At 36.6% G+C, this 11101-nt stretch overlaps 1 protein-coding gene across 5 annotated transcripts in view; it reads left to right on the plus strand.

The window, feature by feature from the left end:
• The window catches only part of CPEB2 (cytoplasmic polyadenylation element binding protein 2), a 53948-nt gene that overhangs the window by 40185 nt on the left and 2662 nt on the right, over positions 1–11101 (plus strand). For all 5 annotated transcript variants that reach the window (XM_057426851.1, XM_057426852.1, XM_057426853.1 and 2 more), the window contains 4 exons: positions 2644–2762; positions 3056–3170; positions 5014–5195; positions 9790–11101. The exon at positions 9790–11101 is cut by the window's right edge and continues 2662 nt beyond it. In XM_057426851.1, coding sequence (XP_057282834.1) covers positions 2644–2762; positions 3056–3170; positions 5014–5195; positions 9790–10017 — 644 coding nt within the window. In that variant the 3' untranslated portion in view covers positions 10018–11101. The remainder of the gene's footprint in view (positions 1–2643; positions 2763–3055; positions 3171–5013; positions 5196–9789) is intronic.

Raw genomic sequence — 11101 nt, forward strand, 5'->3', positions numbered from 1 at the left:
AGAAATTTTTAGAAGACTCTGTTTCATCTGGTACTTCTCACCTTGTGAGATACATACAAAACATATAAGCTTTGTCTCTTGGCATGTAATATCTGATCATGACCTGCTGCTGTTGGTGTACATATGACCCAAAGGTATGAAGCAGCTTCCTTCAAAGAAAACTATTACAGTAGCTTTGCTTTTCCATTGTAAACAGACTTGTATTGCTGTTGGGTGTGAAGCTGTTAAATGACTGATGTGGTACCCAAGAAACTAGGGAATTAAGCTATTTTCTAGTACAATAAAACACCTACTTTTCACCTTACCTTCTCCCCATCTTTCAATATGATGTACTTTCTGTCATGCATAATAATTGTACTACTTCAAAAAAGGACTAGTTAAGCACTTGATCTTCATCATGCCTGCATATGTGACTTACCACCACTATACTAGCTTTGCAGACATTACACATCCGTGATAGTTCATGAGTTACGGATGTTGAGGTGAAAAATAATCCAATAAAATCATATACTGAAAAAGCAGAAAGGGCTAAGAATGAAGTTTCTGCCATGCAGTTTTTGGCATGTGGTAGCTGTAGTAACAAGAAGAGCCATAATTTATGATGTATAAATGAAATGCCAAAGATATGAGTGCAATTTACCGTTACAAGCACTTTCCAGCTAATGAATATAGACTTGTTGCCTGTGTAACTGGTGTTCTTTGGCAAAGTCTATGGCTAATGTATAATTAGATAGATCTGTGCAGGAAATGGCCTCGTCAAGGGCAAGTGATGGAGAGTGGTTTGTATACAGACTGTGCAAGTCTAGCATTCTTTGGAAGGGATTGGCTGTCTCGTGTGCATAGCAATAATATGCGGGACCTGAGCAACTTATCTTTTCTAGCCAGTTTTCTTCACTGAAAGAACTGGTTATTTTCCTCTAGGCTAGATTTAAGGAGCAAAATAAAATGCACTGTAAATCATTGAAGTACTAGAGCTTTGCAGCTAAATTACAGGCAGACCAATTTGATAGTGCAGGCTATACCCTGACTTTCTCTCTGTCTGCAGCTAAACTCGGACACAAGCCTGTCTTATGCTTAAAATCAAGTGAGATGAAGCCAGGCATGAGTATATGTTTTGCAGATAATGTTGGGAAAGCAATATTAATGTACAGTTTTGATAATCGCTTTCCTTTTATTTCAGGTGTGGTAGGATATAGTAATCCTAGTTGTTCCTTCAGCAAGTTCTTATATTTGAATTTTCTATCTTTTTACAAGGTGTCAGATTAGGCACATTAATAGCTGCAGACATACAGGATCATTTGAAGACACTGACCAGCTTTACATATCAGGATCTCTATGGCAGTACTCTTGATTTGCTTTAGGATGAGAACTGATGGAAAATCAGCATCTGTCAAAATATTTTATTTCTGGCTCTGAGTTTTACTTTGTATGCTTGATCCCTTAGTCAGTATCATGTGCATTTAGCACTCCCTTTGATTAATCAAGTCCTGCACTCCCGTAATTCTTGTACTGAGTTCTCAATGTGAACAGGAATGTATGTGCCTGGTTTCACACAAGTAATGGCAGTTGCATGGGTCTGGTCCCACTGCACCAGTCTGCACATGCCCTCATTCAGTGATTGGGTTTTGCATGAGTAATATGTGGATTTTAAATTCTGAAATAAATACTGAAAGATATCCCCATTTAAAATGTATTTTGAATTGAAATAATCACTAACTAAGCTTGAGTTAAACAGGTTGTCACTAAAAATATTGCTCAGCAATAAAAAATGGACTTCACAAGGAAATGTTTCGGTCCAAGGCCAAAGATTCCCTATGGCATATTTGTTAGGAAAGTAAGAAAGATTTATGTAAAAACACAAAATAGCTAAAACCCTGTCATGTATACCTTGTAGGTAGCTGTGATATGACCATGGTATGAGGGGTGAGAGATGAGGTACAAGTTATTTGAAAGAGCAGTATAGGCCTAGCAGCTTTTTCTTTAAATCCTACTTTGTTCTGATATATCTGAAATCAGTTATGCATTTGTGTCTGTAATGTTACATTCTTCTCAATATATTATGGTCCTTTTAAAGTGTTTGGGGTATTTTTTGAGTACAACCCTAATTGCACACTTGGGCACCCGTAAAGTAAAAATTCTGCATATATCATTATGCTGTAACTGTAAAGTATTCTAACGTGTGAAGTTCTTTGCTTGTCTGACTTTGCTTAGACTGTAGCATTAAATAAGCATTTTAATTCCTATTTTTGTAGCGTTTGGGAGGTTTGCTGGGTCACTTACGTAACAAAGTACTTTGATCTAATCTCTAAAATAGAGATAAGTCCTTTGTGCCAAGTCGGATTTTCATTGTATAATGTCCCTTGCTGCCAATGAATTATGTTCAGCCTGGACTTCCAGTACACGATAGAGCAGACATGTTTGCTTTTATTTGTTATTAGTCTCTTTTGACAATTGTTTTAAGGTTAGAAGGTCTGTTGATCATGGCAAGGTAGTACATAGCTAAAAAAGTTGACTAATAACAAAGAATCGGTTTGACTTACTTTTGGAGTAAACACGTTTGTACGGAGAAGTCACTGGCAAAAATGACTAAGAAAAATAAAGATAAGAGGAAAAAAATAGCAGTTGGTTTGGCTTTCTTTCCAGGTTATGCATTCCTCCTGTTCCAAGAAGAGAGTTCTGTTCAGGCCCTGATTGACGCCTGCATTGAAGAAGATGGAAAGCTCTATCTATGCGTTTCCAGTCCTACTATCAAGGACAAACCAGTAAGTAAACAGTATATGGCCTGCAGGCTGTAGCTGCCATCTGTCCAAAGCTGCATTTAAAATGATGACGAATATAATCAAAAGCAAACTACCGCTGGCAGAGCTCAACATCTGGAACAGTTGGATGATTTTAAAATTGTAGTGTTTTGAATTAGTAGGATTAAAACAGAGCACCTAGACATGCTAAGCTAATGGGGTTATGAATGTTTGACAGTTTATATAGGCTGATGAACATGTATCCATGATGTAGTGAAACCTAAAGTAGCATATCATTTTCTTTCCCAATTTAATAGGTTCAGATCCGTCCCTGGAATCTAAGTGATAGTGACTTTGTGATGGATGGTTCCCAGCCACTTGATCCTCGAAAAACAATTTTTGTTGGAGGAGTCCCTAGACCATTAAGAGCTGGTGAGTGTAATCTGTGGCTGGTTTTACAAGTTGGAGGTTATTGGAAATAATTGGAATCATGCATACTTTTGTATTGTTATATATGGATAGCTATAGATGTATTCATAAAAAAATAGAAGATTGTTGTGATAGTTACAGTAAGCACAGTACAATACTTGTTGTATTACATTTCCCTAGTAACTGTTTTCATCTGGCTTTTGCCAAAAATCACTGTTCATCATTAAGGTTTACTGGAAACTGTTACATGTCTAAAGCTGTAGAAAAGATTTTGGTCATATTAGCAAAACTGTAGTGTAACCTGTGTCACAGAAGAGTTTTTACAATAGCACTATGAGAACGTCTCTGCCACGCTCTGTGAGAATGTGGAGCTCTATTTGTACTTGCTTATCATTGTGCATTAGCTACTTTTCTACTGCCATCAGGTTGTTAATATGGACAAGGCAAAAAAACAGGTGATGAAAGAGTAGGATTAGAGAAAAAAGGAAGAAATTCAGAGAGCTAGACAGTTTGTATGGCACAACACTATATGAGATCGCAGGACTCTTTTCAAGACTCTTGTTGGAGTGCATGAAGATAAAATTAAATGTTTCTGTAGCTGAGGAATGTTTGGTCTACAACCTGGACAGTCTGCTTTGTGAGATTGACTACAGTAGCCTTTTACAGTATTGTATGGTGGCCTTCTAGTGAATAGGTTGAAGTGAATCTTGGGAGCAGAAGCAGAACACACAAGTCCTGTTTCCTATTAGAATGACTCCTGGACTTCATTAGTTTGTAATTAATTTTATTCTTGCAGAAAGATGAGCTTTCAGATGGAAGATGTAGGAGAACCAAGAAGTAATAGTGCAGATTTGGGGTACAAAGATCTTAACTTTTTTCTGTCTTGGACCTGCAATGCTAAAGCTTTTCTGTTATTTTGCTTCTAAAAGTATACTTTTGACTGTAGTACAAATTCAGTAAATGAGCATAAACACAGCATGCTCAATTTCCAGCTCAATTTAATTTTTTTTTAAATTCAGTCCAAATATTTCAGATTACTATGCCGAATGTCTCTGATAAACTTTAATGGATGTATTCTTATGCTTAGCTTTCATGTGCCATGTGTATGTGAAAATGAAACTTTCATGGCATTGTGAAATAAGAATCATGGCTTCATAAAAGCAGTAAAACGAGAGGAGACTTTTCAAACAACTCTTGAACATCAATGACTGCTGACACCTTTATACCCTAGTGTAGAGGATACTAATCCTGGAAAAGTATTTTCCACCTAAATGAATTGCAAAACTGAATTCAGTATAAAATTATTATAGATTACTAAAATACTTGATCTATAAAATGGGAGATTTTTGTTTCTATGAACTTCTGTACGTATGGTTAAGTGTAGCACTGTTAAGATAATCAAGCTCTGTATGGCTGATGAAAAGATGCTAACTGCATCTTTAAATTCAAGTAGGGCATAGAGCATTAAGACAACCAGAGAGCATGTACCAAGGCATTTGTGGTGTGTGGATCTATTTTATACAGCTTGCATTCCATGCCTGCCCAAAAATCTTTTGCTGTAATCCCCTGAAGAAAACTGCCCTGGAATTTCAATTCCAGGTTATCAAGGACTGCAAGGACTTACAATTCCCTTGTTCCTTGGATGTATGTATCCACTGTATGACGGATCTGTCTGCTGAGTATTTCATAGCTTAACATGCTTTTATATTTCTTGTTGTTCCTGTTACCTCAGCTTTTCCAAAATTAGTTATTAAAATTAACTTTTCTAGTGTTTTTAAATACAAGCGTTCTGCTAAATTTGTGTAGTAAGAACATTTTAAATGAACATTATTTTGTTTCTTAATAGTGGAACTGGCTATGATCATGGACCGTCTCTATGGTGGAGTTTGTTATGCAGGAATTGATACTGACCCTGAGCTGAAATACCCAAAAGGTGCTGGTCGTGTTGCTTTTTCCAATCAGCAGAGTTACATTGCTGCCATCAGTGCTCGGTTTGTTCAACTTCAGCATGGCGATATTGATAAACGAGTAAGTCACACAAACATATAAATAAGTATCAGAATGATTATTTATAAGGGAACTTCTTGGTGTAGTAACATTGCATATGATTGGCTCTTATGCCAGCTTCCATGTTTCTTTTAGTATTCCTGTAACACTACTAGTTCCAAGAGCTAAGCCATGAATGCCCCCAAACGAGCAAATTGCATTCCCCAGAGCATCAGTTTGTTCCTTGGACATATGTTAGACCATATGTTCTTTCAGTTCTGGAGTTCCTGGTTTTGTTGTGTATGAGCAAAGGGCTTGCAAATCTTCATCTCTTCCTTGTTCTGATGAAACCAAATACTGTGCTAATTCCTCTGTCATTCATAGGAAGCTCTAGTATTCATTTGCTTCAGATTAGCTTTATATTTGCAGCTGCCTTTAATTTCAACCATAATTGTCAGTGCTCAGCACTTCAGAAAGTCAATCGAGTTCAAAACCTAAAGTACAAAAGTCCCATCATTTCTGTTTGAGAGCATCTTCTTAGTATTTACCAATGCATTTCTGGCTACTACAGATGCTTATTGGTAGCTAAAGCAAAACTAACTTTTAATAAGAATCTAGTCAACTTCATTACTCCTAATTAGAAGTATAAGAGTAGGAAAGAAAACTGGCATTGAAATTATGCCAGTTTTAAGTGTCCCTGGTTTTGATGTCAAGAGCTACAGAGATAGACCCTGGTATTAATAGATGTTTTCTTTTCTTTTTTTTTCTTTTTTTTTTTTTTAAGAGAAAAAGTCTTAGAGGAAGAAGGGTTGGGTAAGTAAAGTAGTTCAAGGTCCGGTCTCCTCTACAGATCAAAGACACAGGAAAAAGAAAGTAGTACAGTTAACAAAAGTCTGCTTGTAGGGAGGTTGTGTGTGCTTCTCTCCTTTCAGACAGACAAAGTAACAGAGCTTTACATCTGTCTCTCAGATACCAGTTGCCTAGTGAGCTGAAATCCCCAAACATGGCCCTTTCCAGAGGATGAGTGAGTCTGATTGTGGGTAGTGGACCAGGCTTCAAGTTCAGATGTGAGGGCTGCATGTTGTTGGTGGGATTTCTGTCCTTGTGACTTGCAGTTGACTTTTACTGATAGCTCTACCTTTTGGCTAATTGTGTAACCACAGAAACAGCCCTCACATGAAACTGTGTGAGGGAAAATAAAACTATTAATCATCTTGCATTTGAGTATTTGGACAAAATGGAAGTAGCGACCAAAATTCAGAACTCCCAAAGAGATGCTAAATCTGGTGGTATAACTTAGTCTGTTTCATGAATCATCTGCAGCGCATTTGGCTGTGAAGTGGCCTGTCTTTCAAGTTGGAGGTGCACAGATAGGTCCCATCCAGATTAGTTCTCCCTCAGAGGTGGGAGATGTGGACTTGAACCCTGTAAAGTAGGGGAGTTATGTCTTGGTCTTCATCTTTGCATGGGAGTGTCCTTTGCAGTAAAGGAGTATATGATAGATTTGCAGTACTATCTCGTGAGAAGAAAAGATGTGTGAACCTACCTTTGAAGGCTGCACTTCCAAGTATGCTTGTGTGTTGTCTTGTTGGGATTTTTATTATAGGTTATGAGAGATTGTAAAGGCTCTTTGGATTCTGAGCAGCCATCTGAAATGACCGGTTGCTGTTTGCACTGAAGGGATGTAACTTGCTGATAACACTAAAGTACTTCAAGTACAATGGGCAGTTAAGTCTCCAGTATAAAACAGCAGGCATGAGCAGCAGGCCTCTGGGAGCTTAGACAAGAAAAAAAAAAACCACAAAATATACCTCAGATACTAGATTTCAGAAGCACGATATTTGAGTTATGTCCATGAGAATTAATTTGTCAAAACAGTAGTCATGATTTCTTCAATGACTATTAAAAGAGGAAAAAACAAGATCTAGGCTTTGTCTTTAATCGTCTAAATTTCAGTTTCTTTTTTTGATTGTTAGAATTTGTGTTGTTTCTTTAGTATTGCTTTTCTAATACTTGAAATTTATTATTTTTTACTCAAGTTTTCTCTTAAATGTGGAATTTGGGCATTTTCATTATCATTGATTTTTCTTATTTTGATGACAGTGCTACTGCTGAAGTGTTTCACTTGCAAAATACAGCAGTGCCAAATCTAAGTATTTTAATAATTTTGTAAACCTCTTGATGGGGAGGGCTTATGAAATCTTTGTTTATTTCAGAGGGGGTTTAATCTTTATTTTTTGAATCATCTTCTCAAATCATATGGTTAGTCCTTATTATTTATATAATTATATAGATTAACCCATTTTTTTTGCATTACTGAGGAATAATAGAGGACAGTCTTTTTAGGGAACACTTTAACTCTTAGCTGTTTCTGAAAGTATGAAAAAGCTATTTTCAGAAAAGTTTCTTCCTCCATAGAGTTCATATACTAATGCCGTTTCAGGCTCTGAAAATACTCTCATACCAGTACTACTGCTGACTTACAGATGAGTGAGCAGTTTGTGTAAATCTGTTAACCATTGTTTTTGTAAATGAGTAAGATAGTCCTGCTTGGTTACTGCCTTCATCTGAGATGTGTCTCTATGCCTGACAATAAAGCCATATATTATATATTTCAGTGACTCTTGAAGGCAGGCTGTTTCCCTACCCCTTACCTTAGCAGTAGCCTTTCTCTACCAGTTACATCCAGTTTCTGCAGGCCTGTCCTGTCACATTCTTTTCATAACCAGTTTTGTCTGTGTAAAAGTTTTTATACATTGCTGAATTTTGCAGTTCACCTGTTTATTCTTCTGAATTTCAGTTTAAAAGTATTTATAGCTTTTTTTTTTTTTGCACATACCTTTTCCTGCCTTAATTGGAAATCTTAGTGTCACAGTTGCTTAGCAAACATTGACTGTGATCTTAACTTCTTCCTTACCTAAGTACTCTGCAGTTTCTCCAGTTCTTTTGATGTGCAGATATGTTTAGTTTCTCTAACAGATGTTTTTCTTCAGTAAAGTGCTCCTCATCCTGTTTTATCATGTATGAAAGTTCAGCTCCAAACATTTCCGTGAAACTCATTTGGAATTTTCAGCTCCAAACAATTCCTTAAAATGTTAACTTTCATGTGCCAGCAGTCTGCATCCGATTCATGTAATACTTCCATTCCCCAAACTGCTTCTCTGATAACTTTGAAATCATCTTCATACCAATCTTAGCACACTAAAGCACTGGAGCTTGAAATATATGCTGCTTCATGCTTTCAGTAATTCTGAACCATGGACACAGTCACTGCGTAAGGTACCTGTTCATTGGAAAGTTTGACTGTAATTTGTGATAAGGTAGGTTGTTGTAGTGAATAAGTAGTGGGGCTTGTACTGAATATAGATTACTGGAAGAAGCATACTCTATTTCAAACACAGATGCATTTGACATGTCTAATATGACCTCTACTTCTGAAGCTGAGAACATGAAGATTATAATGCTGTAAAACTTCTGAGTGGGTATCTGTAAGTGTAGATTTTTTCCTCTGGAGACAGAATGGAAGAAAACAGCATTTTAAATTTCATATTATTTCAAGCATACTTTGAGTGAATTGTATGTAAAGTCAATGTCTTTATGTAGCAATCTTCTCAGGAGATAGTATCTCGGAAAAATATCTCTTACATCAGTGAGTTTTAGTATGAATTGAAATAACTCTTTTTGCCAACAAAAGGCAGAAAATACCATCTTTAAAAGTGAGGAAAATATGGAAGACAACAGCACATTCCTTAATGATGGAGTGAACTCATTTTGTGTTTTATTATGAAGCTGTTCTTCCTGTCTCATCGCAGTCTGTAACAGTTCAGTTACACAAAGGCATAATGCAAATTTACCACTGGATTTCTGCCACTTTTCCACTCAGGCAGTCAGATGAGTTTGGGAGAAAGACACTGTGTAAGACAGGTGTTTCTAGCAGGCTGTAGATTTTAAAAGGCCAATTTGCAAAATATTTTTGGAAATCCATTGAATACAAATTTCTAAAGCCACAGAAAGGGAAAGTAATAGATGACAAGCATCTGTAGCTCCAAATTTGACTATATTTTAGAAGCAGGGAGTGAATTTGCAGGAAACAGGAGTGCTTAAAGGTCTGTATTCCAGCCTGCAGAAAGTACTTTTAATTTGCACAAAGAAATAGTGCGTGCAGAGACTTACACTTAATATTTAAAAAAGGTTAATGTATAAATGGTTGCATTCTTGTATGTTCAATTATTTTTTGCTAAACAGTATGAAATTGGGTACCATGTTTGGGGTACATTTGGGAGCTGATGAGATGAATTGAGAGACCTTTTGGCTTGTTTCTTGTTTTCTACACATACTTCAATATCATCATTTGCCAAGAACATCCTTCCAGAGTAAGGAGGGGTTCTCATGTAGCTATTTATTACATATATAATCTACTTCTAAAGATCTGCCTTCAAACGTTCTGCTTTACTAAATGGATAGATCTGTATCTGGTAAAGAGTAATAGCTGGCTAATTAGATAAAGACTAATATGTCTGATTTTAGACTTCTGGTTGGTTGGGGTTTTTTAACCAGAAAAAAACTCAAATGCCCTCATATAACTTTTAAGTAGGAATAGGCATTAACTGGAACTGTTTCTGGTTTACTCCAACAGGTGGAGGTAAAGCCATATGTGTTGGATGACCAGATGTGTGACGAATGCCAGGGTGCACGATGCGGTGGGAAGTTTGCTCCTTTCTTTTGTGCCAATGTCACTTGCCTGCAGTATTACTGTGAGTTTTGTTGGGCAAATATCCACTCTCGTGCAGGACGTGAATTCCATAAGCCATTGGTAAAGGAGGGGGCTGACCGCCCGCGTCAGATCCACTTCCGCTGGAATTAAACATGGTGAACCAGCATCTCCATAAGGAAAGAAGGGTGCATGTGGCTTACTGTGTTTGAAGATACTGACATGCAGAAGAAATAAGTGCATTCTTCTGCTTTTCACCCCAGCTATCAATACATGCATCTTTTATCAGCAGCCAAAACACTACAAGCCTCTTGTTTTTCACCAAAACCCTACATCTCAGGCTTACTAATTTTTGTGATATTTTCATGTTAAAAAAAAAAGAAAAAAAAATGTTTTTTTGTATTTTCTCCAAGTTATTTTTATATGTAAAGTTAAAACTAGATATGAGAATGTTTTTGCGTAGGGGCACACAGTCTGCTGCTATATTTAGTGGGTGAAGCGTGCACTTATTTCTAAACATGGGTTTTTAACTTCAAGATCTGCCCCAGTAATTTACCAAAGGTAGCAAAATAGTGAAGATGGAATATGTCTGCTACAAAAAGCTTATTTTTATTGTTGTTGCTATTTTCAGTGTATACATAAACTAAAAATTAGGGTTGATTTTTTGCTCTCCATTTTGACTTGCAAGAAATAATACCTCAAGATAATCTGATTTATTAGCTATTTTTAAACATTTTTAATCACAAGCTGTATTAGCTTTGCTGCTATATAGGTGTTATGTGTAATGCCACCTATTAATACGGGATTGAAACGTTTAAGACACACTGCATTACAGATTAAATGCAGGCAGCACAATATGGCCTAAACTGCCATAGTTTTAGAATGTGAAAAAAGAATTGCATGTTTACTTACCTGTATACACCATATGCATGCACTAGAACTATTAATTAACAGGAGGTTATTGCAGATGTTCAAAAAAGGCTCTCTTGAAACTAGGTAGCATGAGCAAATTTACAAAATTTGTTACAAAAACAGACTTGCATGCATTTATTGTGACTGAAGTAAGAAAAATGTCCTACATGTGTACAATATGCAATTAGTTTTAGACTAGAAAGTGCAGCCATTTTGTGACCTGGTCAGTAGTGGAATTCAATTTTATGCAGACTGGATGTACTATTGTAATCCCTGTGCAATTTTGTGACGTGTGCTTCTACTTAATGTGGTGTGATGTAGTATA

This window comes from Pezoporus wallicus, unplaced genomic scaffold (assembly GCF_028554395.1).
Source record: "Pezoporus wallicus isolate ANWC-B61680 ecotype Strahan unplaced genomic scaffold, APGP_CSIRO_Pwel_v1 scaffold_13239, whole genome shotgun sequence".
In the NCBI taxonomy this organism is placed as follows: Eukaryota; Metazoa; Chordata; class Aves; order Psittaciformes; family Psittacidae; genus Pezoporus; species Pezoporus wallicus.